Raw genomic sequence first — 18,582 nt, forward strand, 5'->3', positions numbered from 1 at the left:
TCTATGGAAGTTATGTTATGGGTGTCCTTCGCCCCACCCCAAGCCAGTGTCAAATTAGGATCTAATTTTGAGTTAGATCAGTTCTTAATTGAAAAAGAGAAAATTTATGAAGGCCTTGAATATTTTTGGGGCAAACATCCTTCATAATAATCCTGGAAAAGTAAGTCTATAAAGTCTGTGATGCTATGTTATGCTGTTATAAGTTTTCGTTGGAAAAACTACCTCATACTTCCCATAACTTAATACCTGATTTGTTCTTTGTGGAATCTAAGTGTGTTCTGAGTTTCATGCAGTTATAATTTAAATTTTGTTAAAGATTAAATAAACTTTTATCCACAAATTTAAATTTATTTTGAAGTATTTTCAAACCTTTTCAAATGACCCCCTTCTATGAAAATTTGGATCTCCTTTTCAATTGACTACTACTTTTCTTGTAATCATGAAAAAACATTATGCTCTTTCTCCCTTGTATCCTTTATCAATTCTTCTAGCCAGGTACTTTATCTTCTGGATTCACAGAATTCTTGTTCATTTCTCCAAAAACCCCTTGGCACATCCATTGCTTTCTCAAAACCTTTTTTCCTTTACCCAAGGATATTTACTATCCTCAGTACTTTCAATGAAGTAATGAAATCCACCTCCTCTTTTTCTTTCCCCACCCTTTCTGCTCATAACACTGATTCCACCCCCCCCCCCCCATTTTGTGTGTTTGCTCTTAGGTACAGCGAGTTGAATTTTCACACTTCATAGTTCTATTAATACTATTGTAATTGGGCCTTCCGAAGTCTTTCACTTGTTGTTTATGTGGGATTTTTCTCTTTTTCTCTTTTGCTTTCATTTTTCTTTTCTTTCCAGTTCCTTATGCCTTCCTACATCTGCGTCATCTGTTGGCTCTGTTGCACTCATGTTTCATTTTACCTTAAAGCTTTTTTAATAAAAAAACCCAAAAAAACTGAATTCAGCAAAATTAAAAAATATTCCCCCCGATTTCTTACTCTCAGTTTATTATATTAAAATTTTACTTTTGGTTGCTTTACTTATTGATCTCATTTTGTTTTCTTCTGCCTTCCCAACTAGACACTATTTTTTAAAAAAATTTTATTGGGGAGTATTGGGGAACAACGTGCCTCTTCAGGGCCCGTCAGCTCCAAGTTGTCCTTCAATCTAGTTGTGGAGGGTGCAACCCAGCTCCAAGTACAGTTGCCATTTTCAATCTTCAGTTGTAGTCCCACCATCTCATGCGGGAATCGAACTGGCAATCTTGCTGTTGAGAGCTCACGCTCTAACCAACTGAGCCATCCAGCCACCCCTAGATAGTATTCTTAAGAATGAGGGTTAGGTAATTCATGTTTGCATTCCTCTAAATATTAAAGAAGACAACCATAGCTAAGGCACATGGGTTTTTCAGTTTAGTAGGTATAAGCACAGTGTGGGGGCAGAGCCTCAGAAAGTAGTTTCCAGGCTCTCGGCCTCACATAGACAGGTGCTGGCTCAGGTAGTAAATGGCCAACTGTGATTGCATGGCCATCAGCTGTGGCTAGTTGGCCGTCAGCTGTAACCAGTGAGCCATTGGCCACAATATAACTGCTGTGGCTACGCTAGCAGAGAAAGAGGAAAGAGAGAAGAATGGGGGCTAGCAAGAAGATGGTGGCTGGGCTAGAAAGAGCGGATTGCAGAAAGGCGGATGCCGCCAGCGAGAATATAGTGGTATGACTCCCCCATCTATGGCTCCGTGGGTGTTCCTTTTTGGCCTCACCATATCCTGCGTTCTTGTATGGGGAGCGGGAGCAGAGACCCCGCAGGTCGCCCTGCACAACAAATGGCGCAGCGAGCAGGGTCTCCCGCATGACACACAGTATTTGCAAGTAAAACTGCTCCCTTGATCTTTCCTTCCTTCTGTTTACATGAGTAAAAGCGGAAGATTTACATGTGTCAATTTTGAAAAAGATTTCTTAAGGCTTTAACCTTATAATTTAAAAAAGTGCTTTTACAGAATTTTTAGAAAGTCGTGAATATTTACCAAAGTTAATATAATTTGTTTTTCAGTGGAATTAGGTACTTTCCTATTACTGTGACTATAAAGTTTGCATGTTCATAAATTTTGTATTTTAAGTGCCAAGTTGATAGAACAACATATACGTACATGTTAAAGCAGTACCAAGGGAGAGCTTACTTTTTCTTTATTCTATAGACTTTGATCCTTATTTGGAAAGACATTGTGTTAGAAGTATTTATTCTGAGTGCTAGAAGTGCAACTAATTGTGAATTTGAAATAAGACCAAACCACCAAGTTGATTCACATAGCCTACCAGATAGTCGTTGGATGGTAATTTTGCCATTTCACTCCCGATCTGGATTGGAATCAGGGAGTCTTTATTCAGTTCTGCATCCCACAGAGCCTTGTACACTATAAATGGGGATCAAATTTTTTTGTTTGTTTGTTTAAATGAAGTAGTGGCACAGTCTTGATTTTTATTAACATAAAAAGTGATGTGCGAACAAACCAGGAATTTACTGTTAAGCCACAGTTCTGCCTTTTCAGTCCCCTTTTGTTTGACTGATGAATAAATAAACAAATGCTCAAATCTAGAACCAAACAATAGTACTAATAGTAGATCTTTCCTTGGTGTATCAATGTTCTAAGCACTTGAGGTGAAATAACTCATTTAATCCTCCTGTTTTGACAGGTAAGGAAAATGGCACTCAGAGATGCTAAGTAACTTCCCCAAGGCCACCCAGTAGCAAATGGTGGAGCCAGGTTTCGAATCTAGGGAATCTACCCCAGAAACCACGTACTTAACCATTATGCCCTTTACCACGGATTGTGACCTATCCTGCTTCTCAAGGTCATCCTCTCCTACACTTGCCTCATGCCCCATCCATTCAAACTGAGCAGTTTGAGCGCCTGTGTATTTCAGACACTGTGATAGGTAATCAAATAAGTCATAGTACCTGTCCTTAGGGATCTTACAGACTAGGGGGACATAGCAAGCAGACAATCTGCTTCTGTTCTGTAGCAAGAAATGCCTAAGAGCAATGTACAATATTTGGTTGTAGTGGTGGTGGCTTTAGACTATGGAAAGTATGCGGAAGTGTTAAAATGTGTTTGTTCCATATTTGGTAGGATGACTAGGGTGTATAATTGCAATAGCTAGAATTGCAGAATGAATCCAAAAGAACCTATACGTTGGCTTTTGAGATGCCTCCAATTTTCACTGCCTTTGACAATTATGAAGCATATACGTGCTTGTGCCTGTAGGGAGAGTTAAATTAGATATATCTGTTCTGCCGTGTTAAGTTTTTAAAAGAGCTGTAGCAAGTGAGAAGGATAAATATATACTTCTCCGTATCAGGTAAATTTAATAAAAATTTATTATGCCTCAGGCTTCTTTTTTCCCCCAAAATTAATTCCAACCTGAATGACTGATAGTTTGGCACTCTTTATAGTTAAAATTAGTAGAATTTGTATATCTTTAACTAAATATAAAAAGACTGCCCAAGCAATAACTCGATTTTTATAAAAAAGGTATGAAATCTTATGTATAACTCAGAATATTACAGTATATAACCCATGTCAAACTAATTCTGCACTGTATATCTAAGATTCTGAAACTTGGTTGAACTTTTCTATCTGAAGGCATTTTATACCTGGTCTGAAATAATTTCTAAAATGCATACTTTCAAGATAAAACCTTTGTAGCCATAGGCTCATGATAATATCTTATAATGGGATATAATTATACACTGTTTTGTCAAATTAACTCATTTGATCATGACAGCAACTCTGTGACACCAACAGGGCAGGTATTGCTATGGAGGAGGCATTATTGTGTAAGGATTACGTGCATGGACTTTGGTGTCAGACTTCCAAGTTCAAATTCCCTCTCAGTCACTTACCAGCTGTGTGACCCTGGAAAAATTACTTAACTTTGCTGTGCCTCAGTTTCCTCATCTTTACAATGCAGTGATAAAAGTACCTACCAGAGAGTTGTTGTGAGGATTAGATTACTTAATATATTATCTGGTGCTTTGAGCAGTGCCTGGCCCATGGTGTGTGTGTATACTGTTACTATTATTATTTATATCCAGTAGACGGAAGGAAATAGAGACTCCAAAGAGAAGGGAATTTTCATTCTTACCACTAGTAAGTAACAAAATCCATATTCTTGTCTTGTTCTTGACTTGTCTGTTTAACACAGTATGAGTTTTTTTCATTAAGTAGCTGTTGAATGAATGTTTGTATGAATTGGGGGGGGGGAAATCCATATTACCTGTCAGTTTTGGAAAACTGAATTATTTTGCTAAGTAAAATTGATTTCCAGGATTTTCCATTCGAGTATCTTTTTTAGGTTATGGAAGTTATCTTAAGATGTACGTAAAATGTAGCTCAGGCATTATACTACCAAGCTGTGAACTTGTGTTGCAATTAAGTGACAATCTCAGAAAACTTTTGCTTCTCACATCACACTTTCATGTGTATACAGATCTCCTGGGGACCTTGTTAAAAAAGCAGATTCTGATTTAGTAGGTCTGGGGAGAGGCTTGAGATTCTGAATTTCTGACATGTTCCTGGATGATGTTCCGGGGCTGCTCTGGACCACACTTTGACTAGCAAGGCGTTAGAGCACATTTTTAGCTTCTCAGAGAACTGGGGATATTAGGCTGAGGCGTGTATTAATTTCTTTCTTTTTTCTTTTTTTGCTGCAGGTGTGGATCTTGTTCTTTTTTTTAAATACGTTTTTCTTTTTCAATTACAGTTGGCATACAGTATTAGTTTCAGGTGTACAGTGATTAGAGATTTATATAACAAAGTGATCACCCCAGTAAATCTAGTTCCTACCCATCTGACCCCATGCATAGTTATAATGTTATTGACTATATTCCCTGCTTGTATTAATCTTTACTCAACTTATAAGAAGATACTTTGTTTCCCAAGTAACATATTCTAACACATACGTATTCTTTGCAGACAGGAATTTAAGGACTTGAGGCTTTGAGGGGACTGTTAGTTCAAGTTTTGAAGCTGTGAGAATGGTACATCCATTGTTGCCACTGACATGGTTGAGGTGGGTCTTTTTTAGGAATAGGACAGATGGTAAAACTCGGGGACCCAGTCTGAGCAGGTGAAATCCTCCCTCCTCCTGTATAGTTGTAAAACAAAGTCTTCTCTTTGGGGTGGGGGGTGAAGGAATGGGATGGGGGAGTTCCATTATAGGGGTCCTAGAAAGCCAGGTAGCTCCTTCTTAATTGTTACAACCCCCCCCCCCCCCGCCCGCCCCACTTCCCTGTCAGGCTCACCTCCTATATTCTTCCATTCCTGCCTGGAATGGTTAATGCTGTGGGTAAGGGTGGGCTCTTAAAAATACATTAATAAGTTATAAGTGAAAAATAAATATCACTGCAAATGATAGGAATATTGCTAGACTCTTGAGAGTAGTATCATATAAGAAATTACCTGCTTTTCAGTTATGTATGAAACTTTCTTGTTTTCTTAAATGATATTTATTTTCCAGCTTTATTGAGATATAATTGACAAAAATTGTACATATTTAAGGAATACAATGTGATGTTTTGATGTATGTATACATTGTAAATGATCACCACAATCAAGTTAATTAACACATCCATCTCTTCGTATAGTTTACTACTCTCTTAGTAAACTTCAAGTATACAGTATGGTATTAATTATAGTCACCATGTTGTACATTAGATTTCCAGAACTTAATACATATTGTAACTGAAAATTTGTACCCTTTGACTAGAAACTTCTTAAAAGCATTAATTTTTGCAACTTAACTTAGAACAATAGTTTAGTCAAATGTAGAAAATTTCTAAAACAAAAATGGGTGAGTGCTGTGAAATGTCAGATTGCTCCTAAAGGTGGGGAGAGCCGGAGAAGGTTTTCAATGAAATGACCTGGAAAGACTAACATCACGGTAGTGAGCAATGCAGAGAAAACTGGAGAAGATGGAAGTCACGGAAGGACTTTCCGGTGACACAGGGTAGTGTTCATAGTTCCAGATGTGAATAAGTTTAAGGTAAACCACGTCATCATAGAATATCATGAAATACCTCTTTCACTTTTATAAGTGAGAAAGCTCAGTTTCTATACGGTTAAATGGCTTAACGAAGGTTACAAGTGGAGTTAATCGCAGAGTCCGGTCTAGATTTCACATCTTTGGATTTAGCAAATAAGAATAAGAATGAAATATTCATAAAATTTTAGGGTTTCAGGAAATGATAAGGCATGTTCATGATAGCTTTTGAAAATAAATGTGTCATTTGGCATAAATCCTGTTGACTTATCACCTGCCATTGTTGTATGATAAATAAACAGAAAATTGTCCTCTTTGTATTTACTGATAATGTCATGGAGTTTTAAAATAATAATATAATTGCTGATAAAATATAAGAATGAACTATCCTTTTTGAGTTTCTCAGCCCTCACACAAGTATAAAAAGTTATTTAACAGTATACTCTTAAGTCACATTACTGAGACATGTTCTCAAAGATTGCAGCTTGCAATAGGGCATAAACAGTTTGAAGGTAATTTAGAGGTGGTTTGGGAATACTACTAATTGGAGGATTGGAACCAGCTGTGAGAATTAAGTAGGAAATTGTCTTTCCTTCCTGCAATATTTTAGACATGTAACTTTACATTTTTGGAGGAAGATTTTAAACATTTGATAAAGTTTATTAGAGCATTGAGAAGTATTCAGGCTTAATAATATGCATCTTTTTATAATTTTTTTTGGTATTATGTGGGTTATACCTATTAAAATTTATTTTTTAGTTTTGGTAAAATATGCATAACATAAAATTTACAATCTTAACCATTTTAAATGTATAGTTCAGTAGTGTTACATTGTTGTGTAACCAATCTCCAGAACTTCTTCATCTTGCGAAACAGAAACTCTGTACATTAGAGTTCAATAACTATCAATTTCCCCCTTGCCCCAACCTTGGCAACCACTATTTTACTTTCTGTCTCCATGAATTTAACTATTCTAGACTAGTCTAGATACTTCATAAGTGCACTCATACAGTATTTATTTTTTTGTGACTGACTTATTTCATTTAGCATAATGTTCTGTAGGTTCATCCATGTTGTAACATGTACCATGTTTCCCCCAAAATAAGACCTAGCTGGACCATCAGCTCTAATGCATCTTATACTATATATAAGACCCAGTCTTATGTTAAAATAAGACTGGGTATATATTATATTATATTATATTATATTATATTATATTATACCTGGTCTTACAGTAAAATAAGACCGGGTCTTATATTAATTTTTGCTCTAAAAAACGCATTAGAGCTGATAGTTCAGCTAGGTCTTATTTTCGGGGAAACATGGTATCAGGATTTCCTTCCTTTATAAGACTGAATAATATTCCACATTTTGTTTATCCATTTATCCATTGATGGACAGTTGGGTTGCTTCTACCTTTTGGCTATAGTGAATAATGCTGCTATGAGTGTGGTGGATGTATAAACATCTCAAGATACTGCTTTCAATTCTTTTTGTATATATTCACAAGTGAAATTGCTGGATCATATAGTAATTTTATTCTTAATTGTTTGAGGAGCCACCATACTGTTTTCCATAGCAGTTGTATCATTTCCCTCCAGCAGTGCATAAGGGTTCCATTTTCTGTACATCCTCTCCAACACTTTTTTTTAAAATAAATTTTATTGGGGAGTATTGAGGAACAGTGTGTTTCTCCAGAGCCCATCAGCTCCAAGTAGTTGTCCTTCAGTCTAGTTGTGGAGGGCGCAGCTCAGCTCCAAGTCCAGTCGCCATTTTCAGTCTTTAGTTGCAGAGGGTGCAGCCCACCATCCCATGCGGGAATTGAACTGGCAACCTTGTTGTTGAGAGCTCGTGCCCTAAAAAACTAAGCCATCCAGCCGCCCAACTGAGCCATCCGTTCGCCCCCCTGGAAGCTCAGTGGCAACTCGTTGTCTTCAATATAGTTGTGGAGGGTGCAGCTTACTGGGCCATGTGGGACTCTAACTGGCAACCATGTTGTTCAGAGCCCGTGCTCTAACCAATAGCCATCAGGCCGCCCTCCAACACTTTTTTTTTTCTTTTCTTTTTAGCAATAATAGCCATCCTAAGTGTGTGTGAAGTGGTATCTCATTGTGGTTTTCATTTACATTTATTTCCCTAATGATTAGTGAGTTTGAGTATCTTTTCATATGCTTTTTGGTCATCTGTATATCTTTGGAGAAATACTTAAGTCCTTTGCCAGTTTTCAAATTGGGTTGTTTGTTTTTTTGTTGTTGTAGGAGTTTTTTTTTTTTTTTTTTAATATATATTCTGGATGTTAACCCCTTATCAGATACATGATTTGCACATATATTTTTCCTGTTCTGTAGGTTACCTTTTCCGTGTGTTGATTGTATCTTTTGAAGCACAGAATGTCTTGGTGATTTGTTTGAAAACTCAAATCTTATCAAATTACATGGCTCAGAGCTTAAATTTCAGATTGTTGGCATTGTATACAATCTGGCTCCTAGCTAACTCTCTGGGTTATGTGTGTGTGTGTGTGTGTATAAATATACATTTATATATATACATGTATGTACATATATATACATACACACATATACGTATACATATATACACATATGTGTGTCGTGTGTGTGTATACACACACACACACACACACACACACACACACGACACACACACCCTTCCCCTTTTTCCTGCCCAGCAATTTAAACTGTAGACATGCAAAAATATTTGCAATTCAAAAAGTGTCAAGATTCATCTTATTCTCTTCTAGATGTCTTCCACATTCACCTAGGGAACCTCTATTTATTTTTCCAAAGGCATCTCAAACATTTATTTAATGAAAGCTTTCTAATCACCCTCTACTTCCCCAGGCAGAATGGAATTGAACATTGAACCTTGTGTATCCTTCTGTCATAGCATGTGAAACATTTGAGTTTGCCTGTTTGTTTTCCTGTCTGTTTTGCTTTATTGGACTGACAGTTTCCTGTGAGCTGAGTCTTTGTTTTTGGTCGTTTATTTTTAATTGTAGTTCCTGGTATGTGGTATGTAATTAAATAATAAATGTTTGTTAAGTGGATTTGTATGATTAGTGAGTGAATGAATAAGTGAATTAATGTTAAGTCAGTCTTATTGGATCTCCAGACTTGCACTAGAATAGACTCTACTTCTGGTTACCTGTGGTACTCCACTGGTAACTATTTCCAAAATAATTTCTGGGAGAAAGTAGCACTTATTATCAAGCTCCTGACTGGAAATCCCTTTTCTCTCCCTCTAACTCCCAGCGACTTTGTGGCAGATCTTTGTTACTGAGTAGACTTTTTATTATGGGTTATGGTACCATACTATATATGCTATATAGTCAAAAATTATGTACCATATGTAAAAATTAAATTACGTTTTAAACTTATGACAACTTTACCCCAGAAAGGTTACTTCTGATTTGCAAGTCTTTTGAAAAGACTGTAAGGATGTACATCAGATGGAATTGCTCATGTTATTCCAGATATGTTTGGTATCATTGTTGTTACTGAGGGTGAACCAAAGAGCCTGGGAAATAATCCTTTGGTTGGCATTTAAAAGCAAACGAAAACAAAAACTGGTATCTTTTCCCCTCTTCCATTATGCCTGTAGCTCTTGTTATGAATTCTAGTAATAAATGACTTCATTGAAGTCTTGTAGTTTATGATGTCCCCTGGCAGGAAAATCTTGAAAATATCTTACTGTTATAGCAAATTTCATACTAACCCATATTTCAAAGAGTCATTAGTAAAAGTTCTGGAAAAAGAACAGTCACCATCAAATGATATGCTACCAAAAGATGGATTGCTACTATTTTAGATGATTTAGTTGTGCCAATTACATGGGCTTTTTATGAGTTATGCCCTATATGATTTCCAGTAAAACTTTGATTTTAAATGTAAACAGCATTTATTTAAACATTTAATTCATTCCTAATGTAAATACTAAGTTGTTCTGTATTCTTGTAAGTTTTTTTTTTAAGTGTCAGAAATTGTCTATATATAGGCACATTCTGCATTGAATTCAGTGAAACAATTTTCATCCCTCCTGTTGGTGACAGTGTTTCTGTTTCCTGAGTGATGAAAAAGTAATTAGTTATGAAATAAGACACAGACTATGATAGATTCTTCTCTAAGTGAAACATGTGAACTGTTCTGTTTCTTTCAAGGATACTAGCACTTACCGTTTTCCCGAAAATAAGACCTAGCCGGACAATCAGCTCTAATGCGTCTTTTGGAGTAAAAATCAATATAAGACCCAGTATTATATTATATTATATATTACATTATATTACATTACATTATATTATATGTGGTCTCATATTATGTAAGACCTGGTCTTATTTTACTATAATTTACTTACATATTATGTAAGACCGGGTCTTATATTAATTTTTGCTCCAAAAGACACATTAGAGCTGATTGTCTGGCTAGGTCTTATTTTCGGGGAAACATGGTAGGAGGTAAACCTTAGAATAAGTGGTGGCTGCCACTTATTGAGCATCTCTTTTGTGTCAAACTCTGTTTTGGAAGCATATGCTATTTGCAAATGAGGAAACAGAGTCATAACTCTCCTGAGGTTATGGCAGGGCTAATGAATGGCAGAGTTAGATTTAAGAACTCTAGCTTTTATGGCTTTTTGTCTAGGATATTTCCTCCCAGGAAAGAACAGTTTCAAGAGGGAGGAAATAATTAGTAGTTAAAATGCTGTTGAAAGGTTAGGTGTGCAGGTTAAGTTCTGAAAAGTGTCCAAGGGCATTTAGAGTAACTTGTTTATCCATTTAAGAACTATTTACCAAGAGTCTCTTAAGTGCCAAAACTGTGCTAGGCTTTAGGAATTAAATGACAAGTGCCAAACTGGTAGAGATAGAAGGATGGGTGAAAGAAAGTAGAAACAGTGAAAGCTGTAGTGTGAAAAAGCTTGACTGCAAAAGAAAACATAGTGATGCAGCAGTAAATGTTGGGGAAATTAATGTGTGAGTGAGTGTGTGTGTGAGTGTGTGTGAGTGAGTGTGTGTGTGAGTGAGTGTGTGAGTGAGTGTGTGTGTGTCTTTAATATGGGAAGTACTTTAATTGTTTATATGTGGAGGAGAATGAGCTATAGTAGGGGAAAGATTTGAAATCAAAGAACGAGGAGAGACAGGGACCAAAGTCTGTTAGATTGCACCTATTTAGTTAAGTAGATTGCAAGATTATCTTAACATGAATATGTGGTGGCCATAGAATTTTAGTACGATTATCCTGCTCTTGGATAATGGAGACTTGACTAAACAATGAAACTTTTTATTCAAATGATCACTGCGACTTCTTATGTTTGATTGTTGCATCCATTTTTTCTAGCCTACAATTATTCTGCTCATACCCCTGTCTATCATAGCACTTGTTATACTGAAGTAGAATCATTGATGTCTCCCTTTTGGACCGCATGCTTCTTGGGAGGGGAGATGAGTAGAGACTATATCTAATGCCACTTAGCATCTGGTATAATCTTCCTTTAATAAATTTTTATTGAATCAGTGAATCAGTAAATGACTCAGTTCCTTATCTGTATCATTTTTGAACAGCAGTTTTGATTTTTAAACTTTTATGGGTTAAAAGGTATATATATGTGTATATATGTGTATATGTGTAAAAGGTATATACACACACACATATATACATGTACATATATCTATATCTATATCTGTATCTGTATTTATGTATCTACCTAGTGCAGATTTTGTTGTCTATTATAAATTAAGTACATAAGTACTTTAAGGTATGACCACATACCAATGAAAAGAGGACTTTAAATATTTTTGATGCTAAGAGGGTCTTATGGTTTCATACAACCTAGAAAATTTCTTAGGTTTATCTTTTTAGAGATTTAAGATAAATTCATTATCATCTTAAAGTAACCAATTGTAATCTATCTAGATGTGCAGAAATATAAATACCCTCAGACTTTTTATTCCCTGGTTTTTGTTTGTTTGTTTTAAAAAGCCAGTGATGCAAATTTTAAAAATAAATTTTCCTGTGAATGTGGTATGTAGTTTTTACCCCCCAAATATATTGTTATTCATTATGTCATGGAATTTTCCTTTTTCAGAATCCTGTTCAAAAGATCCCTGACTCTCATGAGATAACGCTAAAGCATGGTACTAAAACTGTAAGTTTTAAAAATTTGATTATTTTCTCTCAATAATAGGGCTCTTATGGAAAAGTGAGTTAATAAGATAACATTTATCGTAAGGCTAATTATACCATCAACAGCTAACACAAACACTCTAGACAGTAAGGAACGATTACTTTTCTGTTCAGTCAAAATAGCCATTGGGTTTCATTAAAAATAGGGACACTTATAATTGTCATTGTTATTGTTGGCTTTAAAACCTCTTTTTCTTTGATATAAGAACATTACAAATGAAAGAAATGAAACTCAAGTATGGTTTTCTTTTTTATGGTGTGGGAAAATTTCTCATTACTCTTAGCTTTATTTCTGTACAGTAAAAGGCCTGAGTTCATCTCTTAGATGAATGTTGAGATAAGAAATGAACATAAAATAGTCACTGCATTGCTCTTAGATTATATTACTTAGATTTATGGATTATATTGTTATATTTATTTGTTATTTAAAGTTTAATAATATAAATTTCTGAAATATAAGATGAAATCATTTTATCTTCTTACAAAACCATTAAAAAGTGTTAGTTGAATAATGAAACCTGCTTATGAATAAGTGAAAGAATAAAATTATCTTGATTTTCCTTTACAATTAAGTTACCTTTTTCTAGATGTCTGACATGTAAATAAGCAAGAAAATACATCCCATAATGAGGGGGAAACATCAATCAATAGAAATAAACCCAGAAATGACACAAATGATAGAATTAAATACATTTGTTTAAGTGTTTGTTAAAAGATAGGTTTATTGTTATTTTAAATGACTTGAACAACAAATACTTTAAAATGCCTTAGTTTTAATTTCTGCTATAAACATTGATACATATAATTCACATAAACAAACACTTTTTGGGTCCTCAGTGATTTTAAGAGTGTGAAAGGTTTTGAAACCAAAGTATCTGAGAACTGCTGCCTTGAGAAATAATTTCCATCTAGTTCTTGATATTATATCTACTTTTTACTAAGTCAGACTTTTGATATTTTTATTCTGAAATCGTGACAGAATTTTAAGAACTTTCATATTTTTATGTATAAGGAAAAGAATTATAGACTGTTGATACTTAAAAGGAAGCTTTCGTACCATTTAGTTCAGAGATTTTGTTTTTGTAATTAAGAGATAGTACATGGGTTTCACACGTTTTATTTAAATATTTCCCTTTTTTCAAATCCAATTTTATCTTTTATTAATTTTTCTAAACTTTAATTTTATTTTTTTTTAAGGAGGGTGCAGCTCACAGTGGCTTATGCAGGTATTAAACCGGCAACCTTGGTGTTATTAGCACCACACTCTAATCAACTGATATAACTGGCCATCCCCAAATTTTAACTTTTAAAGAAATGTAATTAAAAAAAAATACTCCAAGTTATGTTGCACATCAAAAATCAATTAGAACTTCTAATTGTACTGTAAGGTTAACTAATTTCTTTTTTTTTTTTTTTTTAATAAAAAGAAATGTTTTAATCCAAGTACCACCATGCAAAGACATAACATTAAGGGAGTAGTTGCAGCAAATATAGGTTTGTGATTGGCTCATTAAATTTTTTTCTTTTTTTTTTTATTGTTGAACAATTTTAATCATAGAAGTGAAAGGAAAAGTTTACATGATTATATAAGGCTAATACTTACATTACAGATTTTTGTTAGACTTTTTTTTATTAGTGTCAGGTGCACGAAACAAAGTAATACTTAGACGTTTATCATTTATATCCCTCACACTGTGTCTACAGCCCTCCGCCCATCTACTACCCCTCTGACATCGCACACAGCCATTACATTTCCACTCTCTATTCCTAATGCTGTACTCCTCTTCTTGTAAATATATATACATATATATATACATATATATATATATATATATATATATATATATATATATATATATATATATGAACTTGTAGGTGACATTCATTATTGTTCAGCTTCAGCTTCAGGTGTACAGTGCAGTGATCAGGCATCTACATCATCCCTGAGGTGGTCTCCTTAATGAAACAAGTGTCATTATTTTTTTTTACATACAGGTGTTTTCTTTTGTAGCCAATTTGTGACTATACAACTTTGATAAAAACAAATGTTACATTTTAAAATTAATAAAGGTACTATTAATACTTGCACATAATAAAAAATGGTCAAACAACACAGAAGGGAGTCAAATGGAAAGTACATTCCTCCCTCTCCACTTTATCTCCCCAGCCACTACTTCTTTCTGTGGAAATGTTCTTTCTTACAGATATAGATGTAAATATAGATATAAATACACATACAAATACAAAATATAGATACATACGTGGTGTGATAAAAAAATACGGTGAATGTTTACATTTAAAAAATTTATTACAGTATAAGACACACTACCATCAACCCCCCAAAACACTCCCCCTCACTCCGAACACACCCACCCCACCACCCCTGCCACCCTCCGAAGCAGCCCCGGAAGTCCTCCCTCGTGAGTGTCCTTAGTTGCGCTGTCATGGCTGCCTCCATGTCCTGAATCTATTTGAAACGTTTACCTTTCATGGTCAAACTAATTGCTTTTTGCAGTCTTGTCTTTGCCCTGCGTGTATTTCAACTTCTTGGAAATGTATCAGCTATTAGGAAGGTGACTCTTTTGTTTGGTTTTGTTTTTTGTTTTTGTTTTCTTCCAACTAGTTATTATAAAAATATTTACATACTCACAGAAGTATAGCGAATACTAAAAGGAATCCACATATTATTTATTTCTGAGCCTTACCAATTATCTACATAAATCCAGTCTTGTTTCCCATGTACTTTACATTTCTAGTAAATCTCTTCCCGCCCCCCTCCCCCACCTTGTGGGATTATTTAAAAGTGAATTCCAGACTTCATATGATTTCATCTCTGAATATTTCAGTATGAATCTCTAAGAGATGAGGTTGGTCTGTCCCTCTCCTCCTCTCCCTCCCCTTCTTTCTCTCGTAATCAGAACATCTTTATTACATCTAAATTTTGTTCAGTAATTATTTAATATAATCTAACCCCACAGTTTTCAAATGTCTTCAATTGTCCCATACACATTGTTACAGTCAGTATGTTCAAATCAGTATCCAGATAATATCTGACTCATTCTTAAGAGAGCCATCGTTTGTTATGTTTCTCAATTTGTAAGTTTTTCTGCTCTCTCTTTTCCTCCTTGCCATCGAAGAAATATGTCTATTTGGAGAATATACTTACAATGGGCAACTGTGTATGCTATGTGATAGTCAACTGAACAGTTCCAAGTGATAATATAGTGTGGTTTGATTTTACTGATTTTTATGTTTATCACGTGAAATAGGAAGAGTTGTTAGATACTGTTATCGTTTTAAACACTGCTTTTCCCCTTACATCCTTCTAGATCAGTTTGATTGCACAGTATGTTGACATTGGAAAGCCAGCTTAAAAAAATTGGCAGATTATTATTGTGTACAAATGTTTGTCTGTGTATGTCAGCCTTTTGTCAATATTATGGGCCAAAATAACATCAATAATTGTATTGAATTAGATCTATGTGAATAAGTATTATACTAGGCTTATTCACATAGATCCAATTCACAAATAATTTATGGAACCAGTGTAAGTGCTGTTATAATGTGGATAGCCACTTACAAACTCAGCTTTAAAAATAATTGCTTAAGGTGACTATGCTGAGTATTTAGCCATATGCACAAGATAATCATTTCTACTTTGTCCTAATTTGTTTAATAGTTTTCTTAAAGTTCCCGTTGCTGTTATTCACTTTGGTAATTTTAGATTCATGTGTTCTTTATGTAGTGGTAGTTAAACTATCTTGAAAGGTTTCCTCAAAATTGTACATTGAAAAAGCTGAATTGTTTGTGAGATTTCTACTTATATAGAAAGCAATTAAAGCAACTTAGTTTATCATATGAAATAGCACTCATCACTATTGTGAGTACGTGATAGATAAGGTGAGACAAACCTGGTGATTAGAGAAATTAAAATATTTTTCTTTTTATTATTTCCAAAAAAATAATACTTATAATAATAAAGTCAAATAATATAGAAGGTGCTGTCCTTTCCTACTTTTTAGAGGTAACAACAGTTGGTGGTCTATCCTTCCAATTCCTATAATATGAGATATGGGGTTACAGAAAGGAAATGGGTGTTATAATGGACTGTAAGTATCTTTTCTCCAATTAATGTGTTTTTTTTTTTTTAAACCAGGTTTCTGCTTTGGGTCTGGATCCCTCAGGTGCCCGTTTGGTGACTGGAGGATATGACTACGATGTTAAGTTTTGGGATTTTGCTGGAATGGATGCTTCTTTTAAGGCATTTCGATCCCTTCAACCTTGCGAATGGTATGTATCACTCACTTCATGTATCTTCCTATTTGAAGATAGAGTGCTGTTGTCATTTGTATTCTCTCTATAATGGTTTTTACCCAGGTACGATAAGTTTATATGACTATATATTACCTTCATTTTAAAAATGAAAGTAAAATGTTCTTTAAATTTCTTTCCTTAATTTCATTAACCTCTATTTTAAGACATTTTCTGTCTTTTTTAAAAATTATTTTTATTTAGAAGTTGTTACCTTGCTTAGTTTATTTGAAAAACACTCCAATGAATACTGTGTAATATTCTGTACGTGTATATGACATGCGTTCAGCCAACACCACTGTGCTGCTGTGCTCAGCACTGTATCACACAGGGCTTCATGTGGTGCCACTGAAGCCACCTTTTAGTTCCATTTTTGACCATATTTGATCTTTTAGCATGTTGGATATCAAAAATGGATTTTTATTGGTCAAATTAGTATCTTGTTAACTTGCATAATGTTTGTTGGAAATGGGCTCTTATTGATGACATTTAAAGATAGTCAAGACTGGTGAATTAGCTGAAATTGCTTAGACCCCGTTTCCTACTCTTGCATGAATGGGGTATAAGAATCTAGTTTCACCTTTAACCTGAACTCTTAGGGATGATGATTTTTTGCTAAACTTCATATCCATCTGTAAATCCTGGGTCCTGTCAGCTATGCGGAGAAAGTTTCTGTCTCTGGATGATGGGTGTTTGCCTCCAGTGAACCTTTTTGTGGTTGGAGCATCTAAAAAGCTAGAGAGCTGAGCTTTTTCTTAAGCCTGCAGAACAGGTTATATGAATTGTTTGTGCTTACTTGCTAATAAATGCTTAGATAATAAATGTCTGTATGTGGATCAGGTTGGGTCTGAGACCTCAAATTTCTCTGGGAGCTGAAGTTATCTAGCAAAATAACCATTTTGACTAAAGTCACTCTGGTCATTTTTCTACAAATCATTGATTTGTAAATTTTGAAGTCATAATTCTTAAGCTATCTAGTAAAGACTTGTGAATTCCCTAAATGAACATGACAGATCTATGATCAATTGGAGCCAAAAAAAAAAAAAAAAAAAGGAAAGCACTGAGTATCTCCAGCGATAGGTGGATTTAAAATAGCTGTCGTGATTTAAAATAATATGTTACCTTGAATTAGTATGACAACCTTTTAAAAATGTATTTCAAATATGTTGTTAATCCCATTTCCCCACACGATGGTCTCTTGATTCACACAGGGATTGTGTTTTCCTTCTGCCTTTTCAAATATAAGCCGTCGTGTTCAGGACTATCCAGTGCTCTCAGCTCTGTCAGAGCTAATAATCAGCTCTGAATAGAATATGTGTCATGAGTGTCAAGCCAGGCTCTATCACTAAACTGTGCCAGTTGTTGTAATTGAAAATGCAGAAAAGCATAAGAATAAGCTTTTTTTTCTCTTCTATAATTAAATTGTTGCATCCTATCTGTAATACTCTAATACTACAAACATTATGTGAATGTTACTCTTTTGAATGATGAGAACTGTTCAACTTTGCCATCATTTGCCTCTCATTTCCAAATAATGTGACTCTACTTTTTATCACAATGGTTTTCTTGGACTCAGCATATATTTTCCATCTATTTATATTTATATACTTATCTGTAATTCACTTTTTTCCTTTGAAAAATTTCAAGCATAGAGAAAAGTAGTGTAATAGCCATCTACGCTTTACCTGGATGTAACAGTTATAAATGTTTTTCTGTATTTGCTTCATCTTGTTTTTGTAATTTTTGAAGTATTTAAAGGTAAAGAGACATAACTTTTACTTTGAAATACTTCAGTGTGTATCTTTCAAAAATATAGACATTTTCTATATAATCATAGTCCCATGATTACTTCTAACAACATTCTTTAGAATTCCTTAATATTTCTAATAACTCTTCCATATTTAAATTTCCGCATTTGCCCTCACAGTGTATTGTAATGCTAGTTTGTCAGACATGGATCCAATCAGGTAACATACATCACATTTATTTTGAACCTCTCTTATGTATCTTTTAATCTAGAACAGTGTCTCCTTCCTACCATTTCT

General features: G+C 34.5%; 1 protein-coding gene across 1 annotated transcript in view; it reads left to right on the forward strand.

The window, feature by feature from the left end:
* The window catches only part of WDR70 (WD repeat domain 70), a 238,384-nt gene that overhangs the window by 37,598 nt on the left and 182,204 nt on the right, over positions 1 to 18,582 (forward strand). Inside the window, exons 7-8 of the mRNA XM_074328991.2 lie at positions 12,129 to 12,188; positions 16,383 to 16,516. Of these exons, the coding sequence (XP_074185092.1) occupies positions 12,129 to 12,188; positions 16,383 to 16,516 (194 nt within the window). The remainder of the gene's footprint in view (positions 1 to 12,128; positions 12,189 to 16,382; positions 16,517 to 18,582) is intronic.

The sequence above is a fragment of the Rhinolophus sinicus genome, chromosome 3 (assembly GCF_057876585.1).
Source record: "Rhinolophus sinicus isolate RSI-liver-muscle chromosome 3, RSI-T2T, whole genome shotgun sequence".
NCBI lineage: Eukaryota > Metazoa > Chordata > Mammalia > Chiroptera > Rhinolophidae > Rhinolophus > Rhinolophus sinicus.